Source organism: Cervus canadensis, chromosome 7 (assembly GCF_019320065.1).
Source record: "Cervus canadensis isolate Bull #8, Minnesota chromosome 7, ASM1932006v1, whole genome shotgun sequence".
Classification (NCBI taxonomy): domain Eukaryota; kingdom Metazoa; phylum Chordata; class Mammalia; order Artiodactyla; family Cervidae; genus Cervus; species Cervus canadensis.
This window is the reverse complement of record NC_057392.1, coordinates 67,147,286-67,165,320: the sequence shown is the minus strand read 5'-3', so window position 1 is coordinate 67,165,320 and position 18,035 is coordinate 67,147,286. Positions and strand designations below refer to the sequence as shown.

The window sequence follows — 18,035 nt, the reverse complement described above, 5'->3', positions numbered from 1 at the left end:
TCAAAAACATCAATTCTCAACACTCAGCCTTCTTTATGGTCCAACTCTCACATTCATACATGACTGATGAAAAAACCATAGATTTTACTGTACAGACCTTTGTCAGCCAAGTGATGTCTCTGCTTTTTAATATGCTATGTGACCCGTGAACTTCCAGATGTTCAAGCTGGTTTTAGAAAAGGTAGAGGAACCAGAGATCAAATTGCCAACATCCTCTGGATCATCAAAAAAGCAAGTTCAGAAAAACATCTATTTCTGCTTTATTGACTAGGCCAAAGCCTTTGACTGTGTGGATCACAATAAACTATGGAAAATTCTGAAAGAGATGGGAATACCAGACCACCTGACCTGCTTCTTGAGAAATCTGTATGCAGGTCAGGAAGCAATAGTTAGAACTGGACACAGAACAACAGACCAATTCCAAGTAGGAAAAGGAGTACGTCAAGGCTGTATATTGTCACCCCGCTTATTTAACTTATATGCAGAGTTCATCATGAGAAATGCTGGGCTGGAAGAAGCACAAGCTGGAATCAAGAATGTCGGGAGAAATATCAATAACCTCAGATATGCAGATGATACCACCCTTATGGCAGAAAGTGAAGAAGAACTAAATAGCCTCTTGATGAAAGAGGAGAGTGAAACAGTTGACTTAAAGCTCAACATTCAGAAAACTAAGATCATGGCATCTGGTCCCATCACTTCATGGGAAATAGATGGGGGAACAGTGGAAACAGTGTCAGACTTTATTTTTGGGGGGCTCCAAAATCACTGCAGATGGTGATTTCAGCCATGAAATTAAAAGACACTTACTCCTTGGAAGGAAAGTTATGACCCACCTAGACAGCATATTAAAAGCAGAGGCATTACTTTGCCAACAAAGGTCCGTCTAGTCAAGGCTATGATTTTCCCAGTGGTCATGTATGGATGTGAGTGTTGGACTGTGAAGAAAGCTGAGCACCGAGGAATTGATGCTTTTGAACTGTGGTGTTGGAGAAGACTCTTGAGAGTCCTTGGACTGCAAGGAGATCCAACCAGTCCATCCTAAAGGAGATCAGTCCTGGGTGTTCATTGGAAGGACTGATGCTGAAGCTGAAACTCCAATACTTTGGCCACCTCATGCAAAGAGCTGACTCATTGGAAAAAGCCCTGATGCTGGGAGGGATTGGGGCCAGGAGGATAAGGGGACGACAGAGGATGAGATGGCTGGATGGCATCACCGACTCGATGGACATGAGTTTGGGTAAACTCCGGGAGTTGGTGATGGACAGGGAGGCCTGGCGTGCTGCGATTCATGGGGCTGCAAAGAGTCGGACATGACTGAGTGACTGAACTGAACTGAACTCAACTGAGGTTTGTCATAGCTTCCTCCACGGAGTAGGTGTCTTTAATTTCATGACTGCAGGCAGCATCTGTAGTGATTTTGGAGCCCAATAAAATAAAGTCTGTTTCCATTGTTTCCCCATCTATTTGCCATGAAGTGACAGTACTGTATGCTGTGATCTTAGTTTTTTGAATGTTGAGTTTTGAGCCAGCTTTCTCACTCTCCTCTTTCACTTTCATCAAGAGGCTCTTTAGTCCTCTTCGCTTTCTGCCATAAGGATGGTATCATCCACATATCTGAGGTTGTCGGCATTTCTCCTTGAAATCTTGATTCCAGCTTAGCTTCATCCAGCCCAGCATTTTTTGCATGATGTACTCAGAGGATGAGATGGTTGGATGGCATCCCCAACTCAATGGACATGAGTTTGAGTAAACTCCAGGAGTTGATGATAGACAGGGAGGCCTGGCGTATTGCAGTCCATGGGGTCACAAAGAATCGGACACAACTGAGAAACAGCTGAACTGAACTCTGCACGTAGGGCTTCCCTGGTGGCTCAGCTGGTAAAGAATCTACTTGCAATGTGGAGACCTGGCTTTGATCCCTGGGTTGGGAAGATCACCTGGAGAAGGGAACAGCTACCCATGCCAATATTCTGGCCTGGAGAATTCAATGGACTGGATAGTCCATGGGGTTGCAAAGAGTTGGATGACTGAGTGACTTTCACCTCACTTCTCTCTGTATAGAAGTTAAATGAGCTGGGTGACAATATACAGCCTTCACATACTCCTTTCCCTGTTTTGAACCAGTCCATTGCTCCATGTCCAGGTCTAGCTGTTATGGCTTGGTTTGCCACAGCATTCCTGTGGCCACTGCTGAGTTTTCCAAATTTGCTGGCATTCTGAGTGCAGCACATTAACAACGTGCATGTGGCTGAGCACACGTGTGTGTGTGTCTCTGTTAATCCCCAACTCCTCATTTATCCCCCTACAACCCCTCTATCTTCTTGATAGTCATAAGTTTATTTCTATGTGTATGAGTCTGTTTATGTTTTGTAAATAGGTTCTTTGTGTCATTTTTTAGATTCCGCCTATAAGTGATATCATATGACATATGTCTTTGACTTACTTCACTTAATATGATGATCTTTAGGTCCATCAGTGTGGCTGCATATAACATTATTTCCTTCATTATGGATGAGTAATATTGTATTGTGTGTGTGTGTATGTATATATGGGTCTGTATGTGTATATGTACACACTACCTCTTCTTTACCATCCGTCTGTGGATATTTAGCTTGCTTCCATTTCTTGTCTATTGTAAATAATGCTGCAGTGAGCTTTGGGGTGCTTGTACCTTTTTGAATTAGCTTTCTCACAAACTTTCTGAATCTCGATTTCCTCATTTCTGTTTCTGTGTACTGTTGAAATACATATCAATAAATTATCATTATTACTTGTGCTAGTCCATCAATAATCAGAGAAGTATCATCAAAATATGTTTGCATTTCTCCCATGTTAATATTATGTATATTTCCTCTAATAAAATTCCAGTTCTTCAATCATAGTCTTGATGCATCATTTAGTCTTTGCTCTTGTGGCATTTTTATCTTTTGTCTTGTATTTCTTAGTCTTCTCTACTTTGAGACTGAAGAATGTTCCAGATTTATAAAGTCATGCAGGAGTCTTGCTACCTGGAATCTAATTATCAGACAATTGACTGCTTACCTGGGTTTTTGCACATTGTCCAATGTTATGTTTCTTATCATCAGGTTGTGGCCACCTCTCAGGCTTCCATAAAGATGCTTAGAGAATTCTGGCCTCAGGTATTCTGCAAGTAATGCCCTCTAACTACTGGGTCAAAAGTCATTTTAGTTGATGACCTCTCTCATTTTTAGAAGTAATGTTTGTCTACACACTTCTGATTCATTTCAGCTCTTGATTTTTTGCATACAGGCCATTCCACTCTCATCCCATTGAAAAACTTCCAAACAATCTCTCAATCTGCTCCTGATTTTTTTATAATTAAAATAAATTTTTGGATAGGCTAGGTAGTAAGACCATGAGGACTGGTTTAGTCAGACAGGCTAATTGGTAATAAACATATTCCTGGAGAGACTCAATGGAATTGTCTCTAAATAGAATGATTTCTTTTCTATGAATTTCTATCACATGATGACATGTCAGTTGATCCTTAATGGATGAATAATTTTAGTGCCAATTTGTAATCATCTTTCCCAAAGATAACTTAAATGCATCTTCCAGCCTGCCTATAATCTGTCACAAGTGTATTGCATGACTTCTTATCTGATTTTTAACATTCTTTCTTGCTTTTTAGTTTGACAAGAAATAGTATAAGTGTAGTCATATGAAAAAGATGGCCACTTATGAATATTACATATCCTGATTGCCATTCCATCTTTTCATGTATACCAATGTCATTAATATTAAAACAAAATTAGATTCTGCTGTGGCCATTTTCTTTAGCATACTTCTCAGTGCCATTAGTTTACAGGAAATAAAATGAATTGCCTCAGACTTAATGAGGCCTTAAGAGAGTATAAAAAAAAAAAAAAAGGCACACCACTTTGTTTAAAGGTAAATGCAAATAGTTGCAAAGAGTTAAAGAGTTCATGGAAAGGTAGATAAATTATTTACAATTGCTTCCTTTCTAGAGTATATATTTTAGGAAGAGGGGTCAAAAAACTAAAAACCCTACTTGGGCCAACTAGATAATGTAACATAAAATGCTAGAGTACTAGGGACTGAGGTACACAGTGAACTGAAGGGCTCATGCTTTGTCTAAAATAGCCAGACATCCTCCAACCTCTATCCTCCTTCAGAAGTGGAAATTCTAGACCAGTGATATCAGATCTTTAAATTAAAAGATATGATCAGAAGCAAAAGGAGAAAAAAGAAGAATCAGAAATTCTGGATTTTTTAAAACTTCTGATTCTGAATGTTAATAAAATACAAGATATAGGAACACCAAATGTTGATTCATACACGCTTTAGGTATTTTATATATTGTTAGTTTGTATTGTCTACAATATAATTGAATTCAGAAAAAAATCAGAACAATTTTGTTCCCTTCATATCTCTCTGTTTACACATATATTGAATACAGCCCAACATGGTACATATAGCCTAAACCTACAGAGAGAGGTCTAAAACAATATAGAAATAAGGACATTTCAGTTCTTTGGGAGAGATACTGAGGAAAATCTGCCCAGCAACAGCATGTGCACATTTCCAGTTTGCTGTCCTCATAGAAGCTTTGTTTTTCTAAAAATAACAAGCAAAAGAAGCAACTCTGCTTTGCATGACTTTCTTGCTTAAGACTCAAATTAAATGTTTTTGTTCTGTTAATTTCATATGGACAGAAAATTAGTTCAAGTATTCCCAAACAACATGACTTAATTTGGAAATATGTGTGTATATTTTTAAAGACTCTAAAAATAGTCTGCTGGCCATTCAGGAAAAGTAATGCTAAAGGTGAAAATTAACAGAAGTTGCTTAGTTGGTACTTATTTCTCACAGCTTAACAGAGTTCAGTATAATTACGTAACATGATTATGGCTATGAAAAGAGCAGTGAGTGACTATAAGAAAAATCAGAGCTCTCGTTTTAACTATATGCCAATTTAAACATCATGTGGCCAAAGGCAATCATGAACCTATATGAAAATAAGTGTGTGCCCATATTTCAAGAATTAAAACAAGGATTTGGAATAGTGGGTTCTAAAGAATTACATGTTTTCTATTACATTTCCATCTTTGTCTAGATTGGAGTTCGTTAGGAAATTCCAAACCCACGGGCTAATAAGAGAAACTGAATCACAATTTGTGTATATAGAAATCACAATAATGATGAAGACTAACGAAAGGGCAGGGGGATATTTGTGTTAGCTATGTTTAATGAGTAGCCTGACCAAGTTTCTGAAAACTATTATGTATATTTCACTTCTTTGCTGGCTAAATTTTTAGGCTAAAATGACACTTTATAGTTGTTTCATGTATTATGTACTTCATACATTATGTAAATGGTTACAAATATTAAATAATGTTCATGTGATATGTAAATATTCCATACTATGTAATTAAAGTATATTCATTAAAAGAATGTCTATTAAAAACTCATGTGATATAGTAAAAAATAAATGCTTATCAGAGAGCTCATGGGATGTTTTCTCCAATACATTTTTTTCTATTTCAATCATTTTGCTCTTATTTTTATTATTTCCTTCTTTTAAATTTCATTTGAGTTTATTTTGCTGTATTTTTCTAAAGTTTTGAAATTGAAGTTAAATCATTGACTTTGTTTTCTTACATACTTGTTTAAGGCAATATGTTTTTCTCTAAGCACTGCTTTACTGCTTCCCAAAAATATTGCTATTTCGTGTTTTCTTTATCACTCATTTAAACATATTCCCAATTTTAATTTTATCTTTAACTTGTTGATTACTTAGAATTATATAATTTCCAAGCAACTGGAATTTCTGCTTATATTTTTGTTATTGAGTTCTAGCCTAACTCCACTGTGTTCAGAACAAAGAGTCTGTATTATTTCAGTGTTTTGAAGTTTGTTGAGACTCACTTTTTATGGGCTACCATATGGGGATCTGATAAATGTGCCATGTGCACTTAGAAAGTTATGGGATATGGTTTCTATGTATGTTATATTGGTCAATTTTTAAAATTATTCTGGTCATCTATTCCCTAACTTTTCTTTTTCGGCTTATTCTATCAGTTGTTGAGAGAAATTTGTTAAAATTTCCAACTCCGTGTATTTGAATATTTTATTTGTACTTTCAAATTTTGTTTTGTGAGTTTTAAAGCCCACTTCACTTAACTAGAGATCAGGGAGTTTTGTCTCTTTGGTTTAACTACTTACTTGTAGCACACACAAAGCTGCCATACAATAGACACTCACTGGTTATTTGGGTAGGGGGTGAATGAATGTGAGAATAAAAATAGGTATCTAGTGACAAAGTCCAAAAAAATATGCATGGGATAGTACAAAGTGAGATTTGACCAACTGCCAAAGACGTTAAGATATTTTGGCCAGATTTTGCCAGATGGAAGCTTTAAAATTTCTTTGTGCATAGTAGATATTCAGTGATGAGAGTACTATTCTCTGTGCTTTTGTTTTCCTTTATCTGAGAGCATATTAATGAAAGTATTAGTTGCTCAGTCATGTCCAACTCTTTGAGACTCCGTGGACTGTAGCCTGCCAGGCCTCTCTATCAATGGGATTTCCCAGGCAAGAATACTGGAGTGGGTTGCCATTTCCTTCTCCAGGGGATCTTCCTGACCCAGGGATCAAACCCGGGTCTCCCACTTTGCAGGCAGACTACTGTCTGAGCTACCAGGGAAGCCCTGGGAGCGTATTAGCCTTCTTCAATTGTTTTAGCATCATCAGTATTCATTCAGTGGTACCAACCTACACACATCTTTAACCAAGAAATGTTCACCTTTTCTGTTCTTACTAGAAAGAGTACAGTTCTCTGAAAATGTGCGTACTCCTCTGTCTTCCAGACTTGATGCTCTCAGCCTGCTCTGCCAACTTTCATTAACTGGCATCTCTATATTGAGCTATTTGGCTTATGTCAAGGCAGAGAGACAAATTTCTAGATATTCTCTCTTGAAACTTGGGAATTATCCTCATTCTTTTCTAGGCCCATTTTAATTTAATTTTAAATTGCATGTATAAATATGATGTGGATATAAACCACCTAAAACAATGACTGGCACTAAGATCTCAGAAAATGTTGGTAGTGGTAACACTGTAAGTGCTGTGACTATTATGAGTATTTATTTTAAAAAGCATTTGAATTGTGAGCTCAATATTACCAAAGGTAATACTGTGCTTTATTTCCAGGAGAGCATTTTCCTATTGGGATTATTTTCTTATATTCTTTTGTTAAATTTTGCTTGTCTATGTTTTCTATTTTTTTCTCCAGTAAATATACATTAATTGCATAATAAAAAAATAAAAACTTTGAGAGATGATTTTGATTTTTCTTTGAAGAATAGGTAAGCAATAATCTGAGCTCCTTCTAAACTTAGTTTTTTCATTGTGTTCCTTTTTTTTAACTGTTAATGATCTGTAAGAAAGAAAGAAAATATGAAAAATTCAATTCAGTGTCTAGAATTCAAATGTGTGTCAGTATATTTAAATATCATGAATTTACTCAGAAGAAGAGAAAGATGACAAATAGGGCTTAATAGTTTCAACTGTGAATCAAATTAAATCCAGGTAGGTATTCTGAAGTAGTTCATGTACTAAAGTAGATGCTGTTATTTTTATTTCAGTACTTCGGACAGATCATTTAGGAAAGGAAAAAGGGAAAGTAAAGTAACCTTTATTATATCCCTGGAGGTTCTAGAGACTGTGCTAAGCCCTTTACATATGTATTTAATGCTCTCAAAAGAAAAAAAAAGGTAACATGTTACTATTCAACAGATTACAGTCTGGAAATTGAGGCTCAAAAGATATTGATATGTGCAAGGTCATATAGCTTATATGCAAAAGCCAAAATGTAAGCCCTCTTTACTGAATTCAGAATCCAGTATCTTTACTCTGTGTTTTCCTCCTCTCAAAGCTACTGTCTCTCCCCACCCATACCCACTACCCTCTACCAATCTTTTGTTGACAGTTGGTTGTCCAATTATACCAGATTATCCATGAGGTTCAGTAGTTGAAGTATGTCAGAAATATCACCATCAATGCTGCTCGTTTCTTCTCTAGCAATAAGCCTCTTTTCTTCTTTCTTCATGTATATAACAGAGATGAAGCTTCTAAATGACAGCTTATTCAAATATCTCAGTTTGCAATATGTTTTTTTGTCATAACTCTAATTTTCTATCATTTTAACATTTACTTTTCATTTTTCATTTGTGTTTCCATACTGTTATGATTTCCAATGACCAAATATCTCTACAGATTGATTTCAATGCAGTTCATAAAGATGGACATATTAGTAGTTGTTTTTCTCATGATTTATGTAGTTTATCATGCAATGCATATCATTTAATAGAGAAGATTTCACTCTTGAGTGCTGAAATGAATATGCTCATGAAAGGTAGTCTTGATTAACAGTGACAAACAACACAAATTCTTACTGATCTGATTATTGTCCTCATGTAGAAATTATCATTCTTTGTGCTGACAATAGCTTTAATGTATTTGTAGTGTCACAGAAAAATAACATCTATAAATTATTTTTAAAATATCAGTATATTAATTACCCTCATTATATAATGTTATCATTTTAGTCGACCTTGCTGTACTAAAGATTTAATTTGCTATACTGTAAAATAAATGAAAATAAGTATCAACAATATATTTTCAGTGTAGTCTTAACAGTATATTAGTTAAAAAAAAATTACCGATTATTTGCTGTGGTTTCCACTTACTAGGGCTTCCCTGATAGCTCAGTCGGTAAAGAATTCACCTGCAATGCAGGAGACCCCAGTTCAATTCCTGAGTCAGGAAGATCTGCTGGAGACAGGGTAGGCTACCCATTCCAGTATTCTTAGACTTCCCTTGTGACTCAACTGGTAAAGAATCCATCTGCAACATGGGAGACCTGGGTTTGATTTCTGGGTTGGGAAGATGCCCTGGAGAAGGGAAAGGCTACTCACTCCCTTATTCTGACCTGGACAATTCCATGGACTGTTTTTTTAGTTTAGTGAAATACATTGATGATTTTGTGTTAATGTCAAGAATAAGGAATCATGTTAGTGTTTCAGGTACTTTAAAATATTCTCAGTAAAAATGCTTATTCTGAAGCATGGAGATCAGTCATCTTTATTATGATCTTCTTGAAATGGAGTATGCTTCTCCCAATATTTATTCATTGGATTATACAGTTGGTGGTTTAGTTGCTAAGTCATGTCTGACTCTTGCCAATCCATGGACTGTAGCCCACAAGGCTCCTCTGTCCATGGGATTTCCCAGGCAAGAATACTGGAGTGGGTTGCCATTTCCTTCTCCAAAACCAAGAATCCGTGTTAATTTTTAGTACCACCCAAGTTTATGCCATTTTCACTAGAGAACAAACAGATGATATTGAAGACTTATACTGCCCTACTAATTGGATTAACTTGTTTATTTTGTGAATTAACTTTTAGATTTAGTTTAGATAAATAAGGTGACTTAATTGGAAAGTGACCTTTGACAACTATTTTCCATAAAAACTAGAAAGAGTCTCTAAAGTCAGGTACTGTTAACAGTAACATTCTTCTGTAGGGATGGTGCATTCTGTAAAAGCTTATTAGCTTTCATGCCTTGCGTTAGCCTTCATTTTGTTCACATTTCTTCTTTCTAAAACATATTTTTAAATGCTTCATCATGAGATACTACAATATACAGTCCAAAGTGCACACAGTATTAACCAGGGATGAAATTATTTCCTATATAAATGTGTGTAAGGAATGAAAGATGAGGAGTTATACTACTACACCCTTTTTAAAATTTTTTTTTAAATTCAGGTAGTAACAGATGTATTGGCAGTTTATTTCTGTGTTTCCTAGATTTTAGTCAAGCTTATTTTACTAGTTGTGTCATATCCAGTTAAATTAATGAATTGAGTATTGACTACCAGCTTTATGCTGGTATTTAACTGGAGATCACCAAGCGTGGTGCCTTGGTGATCATCTGTGTGCCTTCCATAATTTGCAAAGCAGACAGCTATGCTCCATGTTCTCCTTGATCATGAGGAGGTATTAAGGTCTCTTTCAGTTAATATACTTCTGCGATAGCTTTTTTTTTCAATGTGATATATAATAAGCAGGTTTTTGCTTTTTTTTTTTCTTTCAGATGGTTCTCAAACTCTGAACTTGGGGCTTCTGTATTCTGAAAATAGTTACTGTGATTTCCCTAAGTCTTATTTTGTCATGAACATAAAGGCCATTTTCCTCTAACCTCACACCATCCAACTTTTAATTACTTTACCCAAATATTATTCTTTATAACACTCTACATTTTTATTGCTTTTGGAAAGCATCAAAGTTTGGAAGACTATCTGCTCCTTCTAAATGGTGTGGAAATCTAAAATACAGTGTAGTGGAGAAGAAATCTGACTTACCTAATCCGGGACATTATACAACTTAGTTATATTACCTGACCCTCAAATTTCTTAATTGTAAAGTGGTAACAGTAGATACATGAGGATCTTTTTGCGAGTTGATTATGCACACTGTTTTCAGTCTCTATAGTAGACATTCAGTACATGATTTACTGTTGATTCAGCATTTTAGAAGGAAAAAAGGAGTTGGGCACATAGTCATGCTTTGTTTGGCATGATGTTAGTGGCTGGCTGGTCAGGAAGGTGAGGGGATGATCCTTTACCCTCCTAGCCACTTGATTTATTGCTATCATGTGTGATATAGCTTTGCCATTCATTTTATTCTTAATATTTCTAAAGCAAAACTGAGATAAAGTCAGTCCATGCTGTAGCATCGTGAAATTTACTGGGCACATACAGTGCATGATTCCGAGAATTTTACTACGTTGAATACCAAGTCAAATTAACTTTAAAAAAACTTTTGACTTATTAGTATGTGCAAAATATTGAACTGATACAAATATGAGTGTATGTGTATGTTATTGCACATGCTCATAAGAAAATCTCGGTGGACATTAGTAAATGTGCTGTTTGTTTTCTGTGTATTGTGAGTGTGTTTCTTTGGAGGTTTTTCTCTCCCTGCTCATTTACAGTAGAATCTTGGCACTCCCCCTTATACTAGGAATACTACATGCATCGCTTCTTCCAATTTTAACACCAGTGTTGCTCTGTGGCTCATCCAGTAGCAGGTGTTGAATATTGATATAAACAGAATTTTGTCTAGCAAAGCCATAATCCTCCCATTTCCAGTCTCTACTGGCCAATGAAACACTAATGCCAAGCTTACTTCCAAATTCAAGTCTCAGGCATCACAGTTCATTATGCTTCCTGCCAAAACTATTGGCCCATGGAAACTCTTATTTTAAAAAGTAAAGCAGAGCAAAACTTTCTCTCAAATTCCGTGTGATTTTAGGTGACACACTCCTAATTTTTCAGCTTTCTCTGAAATTAGTAAATTGAGATTATTTTGCAGTTAATTACTTAATAATATTTCCCTTTGAATATAGCAAACTGCCTAATTATAACAGAACTGTTTACCATGTATCTCAAAATATTTTGAGGGGGAAGTTCAGAAAACTGTAAATTCTCAAAACGGGCATTTTAACATTCTAAGGGATTTAGAATGATTAGTAGATAGAATCATTTGAACCAACCATTGGTATCAATAAAACTAATTTATGTGAAACAATTTAGATTTAAAGGTTACATAATTTTAGAACACAGAACTCATAGCTTCCTTAAATCTTTTTTCAAGGGGAATGGTGCATGAGACAAGACTCATATAAACAATTTGATAAATTTAAAATAAATTTAAAACAACTTGATTAATTTTAAATTATATTTAAATTAAAAAAGAATCAAAAGTTAATATTAGGAAGATTGACTTTGAAGAGGTATTTACTAGCTTAATTATTTGGAATGTTAGGAAATATTTATTAGGAAATGTTTCTTCAATCATTTTCTAGGGCTGATATTTTTATAACTGTGTATAACAAAGCTTTGTTAATATATTCAGGGTACATATTTGTTTTGTTGATATAGTGGTATTCAGAGTACTATAATACATGTTCCTTTAAATCCAGCTAACCACCATAGTATGCAACAGTTTGATAAGATAATCTCTATCAGGTAGAGATAATGTATAACATGGTATATCAATAAATATTGAACAAATATCTATAAAGTAAGTGTGGAAGAAGTAGGATTTGGGTCCTAATTCTTAACTGTTTATCCAGATTATTTCCCTCTTGGATGTTATAGGAATAGTAATAAGTCCTTATAAAGGCTTCATATCTAACACATAGGGGATAGATGCTCAAGTTTTAATGTAATTCTAATCATAATCTTGATATGGAAATTGATACATGTAATTTTAATATTAATATGGGAGAGAAAAAATAATGAAAATGTTCTTGAGGATTAACAATTAGAGGACTTGCCATTCTGAATATTGAGCCATATTTTAAGGTAATAATGATTTAAATGGAGTATTGCTATGAAGATGGATCAAAAAGATGAATGGAATTGACTAAGGAGCCTGGTCAGACCCAAAGACATGTAGAAATATATATATAAATGAAAGAATTGTCACTGCACATGAGTGAAGAATGTAGCAATGGGAACCAGGATGATTATTCATACACAAAAATAATATTGGATAATATTGCACGCATTTCTGCCACACCACACACACAAATATTCCAGGTAAACACTGAAATGTGAAAAACTTAGTTCTTTAAATCTTTTATGAAAATAACTTCATTACCTCAGGTTTGAGAAGATTCAGAAAAATGTGCAAATCATTACATTGTATTAAAAAAAAAAAGCATGTACACAAAGGCTTTCTGGAGCAACTGACACCATACTGTGGCCAGAGTATGGCACCATATGTTCTATTCAATAGAAACAAGAAACTAAAAACCTCCAAAATTGCACACTAAGATTATAAAACTTTATTTCGTCATAAAACAAGACATTGAAAATGAAAGAGAAGCCAAAAATTGGGAGAAGGTAAGTACCCTTATTCAGTCACTAAGTTATGTCCAACTGTTTGTGGCCCCATGGACTAAAGCCTACCAGGCTTCCCTGTCCTTCACTATCTCCCGGAGTTTGTTCAGACTCATAACCATTGAGGTGATGATGCCAACCATATCATCCTTTGCTGCCCTCTTCTCCTCTTGCCCTCAGTCTTTCCCAGAATCAGGGGCTCTTCCAATGAGTTGTCTCTTCACATCAGGTGGCCAAAAGATTGAGGCTTCAGCTTCAGCATCAGTCCTTACAATGAATATTCAGTGTTGATTTCCTTTAGGATCGACTGGTTTTTTGGGGTTTGTTTTTTTTTTAAAGACTTTTTATTTTTATTTTATTTTTTTTCCATTTTATTTTTTTAGTTGGAGGCTTAAATTGAGAAAAATAATGTGATGGGCAAAAATAATAAAAAATATCCATACTATTAGGTAATAGTTTAGATAGAAATGAAATGTTTATAGGAAGATAGATACATTTTTTTTTGCCAAAAACCAAAAAGAGCTGGTTCTTTTATTTTGTAGCCCCAAACAAAGCAAAACTTTATTAAATTTTAACATTTTAATTTCCCATGTCTCATTTTTTCCCAAGTTCTTTGCATTTTTTTAACCACAGTGTTTCTGGTTTCTAGGATGTCATGAGCAAAAATAGTATTACTATGGACTTGGAACAGGTATAGAAATAAATTTATAGACTACACAGCAAGAATACATGAAAATTAACTTCATATTGGTTTGACAATATGTGGTTGGCGTTAACAGGATATACTGATTTTACTGCATATCATCATTTTCATAGCATCATGTAATTTGGCATGTAATTTATATCAAGATTTGCCTCTGAATCATTTTAAATAGCAATAGCTGTGTATTAATTACATAGCTTTATATGTAATTATGTTAACCACAATACATAACTGTCTCAACCATTATGATTACTCATTTTGGAGCCCAGTTTTAAATAGATTATGCTGATGTCAATAGAAGGATCAGAACTAATAAAAGAACTAGTTGTCATCGATTACTCTCCTCTTGGTAGTCCCATAGTCCTTTATTAGTTCTTAATTAAGAGTTTAATTCATTCTGCTTTGATTTTGTATAATTTCTGTACGAGCTCATCACCTCTACCAAACTGAGTTTCTTGTGTGGCATCCTGTCTCATTCATCTTTCATATCCCTTATCTATTAATAATGGTTCATATAGGAACAACCATAACTCAAAAGAATAAAGATTTTCCTGTTTTGTCTTTTTTTGAGAGTATGCTTTTTAAATTTCTTTCAGAAATTTGGTACAGCTGTACAAAAGTGAAGATGACACGGAAATTTCAAAGAAGATTAAGACTCAGTGGGCTACTTTGGGCCTAGAAGATGTACAGCTTGTAAATTACTCTGTGTTGCTGAACCTGCCAGGTCTTTCTCCCAGCTCTGTGACTCTGATCAGCAGTGGCCAGTGCTTTCATCCTAATGGCCAGCCTTGCGGTGAAGAAGCCAGAAAACGGAGCAGCCAAGACCTGCTATATTCATACGCAGCCTATTCTGCCAATGGAATTCTCGAGGTAATATGACCATTTATCTCTGTCATTTACAGTGAAATGAAATTAGAAAACAACAGCTTTCATCTAAATTGAACTAACTGGCAAGATACAGCATACCAAAGTAACCATTAAATGTTCTCAGTGTAGAGGTGCCAGGAAAGGGGAAGGAAGATTTAAATTGCCTGACCCTTGTCATATTTCGAGAGTGAAAACATGTTAGAAGAATTTAATTCAAAAGTGTTGAATGTGTGACTGAGTCATTCACATTTTGCAAATTCATTTTCTTCTTTGGTTCTAAAGAGGCAAGTTTCAATAGATTGGTGTGGACAGAAAGAGTAGAAATGGAGGCAGTTGTGTTTTGAGATTGTGTATGCACACAAGAAATCAAGTGGAAAATTGATGTGATTATTCACACATTTAAGATTTGACATATAGTGTTTCTGCTTTATGATGGAAAATACATGAAAAAGGGACCAGGTGTGAATTTTTCACTTTAGTCTTTCTAAGTTAGCTGTTGTTTGTTTTGTTTTGTTTTTTAAAGTGTTTTTCCAGCATTGTGGTTAGGCGCACAGCTTCTAGAGCCACGTGGACTAGTTTAGTTTCAATTCTCAAATCCCCAATTATCACTGATAATTAAGCATCTAGGGCTGAGTTTTCTCATCTCTGAAATGGGGATAATAATGGTCTCAGCTTCATAATCTTGTTGTGAGAATTGAATTAATAGATGTAAATCTTGGAGGATAGAGCTTAGCCTATTGTTAGGACAATATAGCAGTTAGACTTCAAGCGTTTAAGTGATCACTAGTTTCCTTTATAGGCAAATTTTCCATATCCATATCAAAGTCTCATTTTAATAAACACATTTAGTTTCTTTATAAAGGTATAAATTTCTTCTATAGATTTTGTGTGAATAAAATGATGTTTCTGCTAATTATTGACACAGCTTTTTAAGATTCTAATTTATGATTAAGTCAGAATAAGATGATTAATTTAAATCATTTAAAGTTACATTGCATAAATAAAGGCTTGTTCCTAATTTTTTTGTTAATTTTTTGGGGAGAGAGTTAACTGATCTTTCAGCACTGGTTTTGTTCTGTGTTTTAACATCCTTGACATTTAGCATAACTACTACACATAACCAGCACCATCTTGAAAGTCTTTTTATTAACAGTTCACATAATATTAAGTGTAATATTTCTAGTGTAGGACTCATGGTTTGATTTGATTACTACACCCTATTTCTGATAGGCAATAATAGATATGTACCCGCATATTAATAGAGATAGAAGGAGGCTGCTAGTTTTCTTTCTTTGGTTCAGAAACTTTGGTCTTAAATTGAGATTCTAAAGTTAACGCACAGATTTTCTCCTCAGATTCCCAAAGTCGTGTAAGTGAAAGTCGCTCAGTCGTGTCAGACTCTTTGCAACCTCATGGACTATACAGTCTATGGCATTCTCCAGGCCAGAATACTTGAGTGGTTAGTCTTTCCCTTCTCCAGGGGATCTTCCCAACTCAGGGATTGAACCCAGGTCTCCCGCATCACGGGTGGATTCTTTACCCGCTGAGCTACAAGGAAAGCCTAACATTTCCAGGTTCCTCCTTATCCTAGTTGATTCAAGTATATCAGTGTCATCTCCTTCCCTAAACAAAGTGCATCCCAAACACAGAACAATAAAATCCCAGAAGACCAAGAAGGTCCTTGGAATCACCCCCATTTATTTTCTTTTCAATTTCCTCTGGCAAACATTCATTATTCCTTGACTGAGCTGATAGGAAAAAGTCATGGAACTATAACTTGTGTCTGTTGTCTCCGTATAGATGTCTCTAACAATCCCCTGCACACAGTGAATTGTTTTCTGTATTCCTATGTAATCATATCTCTGATTATTATACATTCATCTTATCAATTACATCTACAACTCACTTTATTTCTCCCTTTTAATAGTCATATTTTGAATTTTCCAATATTTCTTTATTAAAAATGCTAGTTTCTCAAAAAATTCAAGTATAATAGATAATATTATATTAGTTTCATGTATACAACATAGTGATTCAATATTTTTATAGATTATACATCATGGAATCGTGGAAGTACTGAGCTGTTTGTGAAGTGACAAGTCATGGAAACCTACGTTCTTGGTGGGACTATAAATTGGTGCAGCCACTATTTAAAACAGTATGTAGGTTCTTAAAACAGTATGTAGAAAACTAAAAATAGAGATACCATATGACCAAGAAATTCCACTTCTGAGTATATATTCGAAGAAAATAAAAACACTAACTTGAAAATATATATCCATCCCAGTGTTCATAGAGATGTTATTTTACACATGCACACGAACACATAGACAGTGGTATGTTACTCAGCCATAAAAACTGAAATTTTGCCACTTGAGACAACATGGATGGACCTGGAGGGTATTAGGCTTAATGAAATGTCAGACAGAGAAAGACAAATACATTATTTTATCACTTATGTGTGGAATATAAAAAATAAAATGAATAAGTATAACAAAACAAAAAAAAATCTAATAAATGTTGAGAACAAACTAGTGGTTACTAGTGGGAGAGGGAAAGGAAAGGGAAAGATAGGGGATTAATAAGTATAAACTACTATGTATAAAATAAATATGCTACAAAGAGGTACAGCATAGGAAATATAGCCAATATTTTATAATGACTTTAAATGATGTATAATCTATAAAAATACCGAATCACTATGTTGTATACATGAAACTAATATAATATTATCAATTATACTTGAATTTTTTGAGAAACTAGCATTTTTAATAAAGAAATATTGGAAAATTCAAAATATGACTATTAAAAGAGAGAAATAAAGTTAGTTATAGACGTAGAAATATATTCTATGTTTGAAATATTGGGCCTACATAGGAGGGAATAATATTAAAAGAACTAAAATGCAATTATGGATAAAACAAATACCTTGTATTTGAAGAACATATTTAAGAAATTAACTGCAAATTAGATGAAAACATTGGTAATAAGTATTTTTTAGAATTATTTTAGCAATTCAAATCTGTTATACTAAATACATAATAATTTAAATATTTATATAAATAATATAAATAAAGGATATACCCCTCTGGTGGCTCATATGATAAAGAATCCACCTGCAATGCAGAAGACCCAGGTTAGCTCCCTGGGTCAGAAAGATCCCCTGGAGAAAGGAATGGCTACCCACTTCACTATTCTTGCCTGGATAATTTGAGAGAGAACCCTGGTGGGCTACAGTTTATGGGGGTCACAAAGAGTCAGATACAACTGAACAGCTAACCACTTCACTTCATGTTGATATTGATTTGTTGAATTCACACTATATCACTATATTAGTAGTATAATTTTCAAAAGCATTTCTCGGTGATTATTTTATATGCATATGGATTGCTTGCATGTATTTTATATACATGTTTTAGATGGATGTATTAGTGAAACATATATATTCTAGTTAATAGGATAATGGTGAATTTTCCGTGTTTCTTCAGAATATTTCCTAATTCAAATTAA

The 18,035-nt window shown here is 34.5% G+C and overlaps 1 protein-coding gene across 8 annotated transcripts in view; it reads left to right on the top strand.

Annotated features, from left to right (window-relative positions):
• NAALADL2 (N-acetylated alpha-linked acidic dipeptidase like 2) overlaps positions 1 to 18,035 on the top strand; it is a 1,484,447-nt gene that overhangs the window by 788,883 nt on the left and 677,529 nt on the right. For all 8 annotated transcript variants that reach the window (XM_043473697.1, XM_043473696.1, XM_043473703.1 and 5 more), the window contains one exon: positions 14,255 to 14,528. In XM_043473697.1, the coding sequence (XP_043329632.1) occupies positions 14,255 to 14,528 (274 nt within the window). The remainder of the gene's footprint in view (positions 1 to 14,254; positions 14,529 to 18,035) is intronic.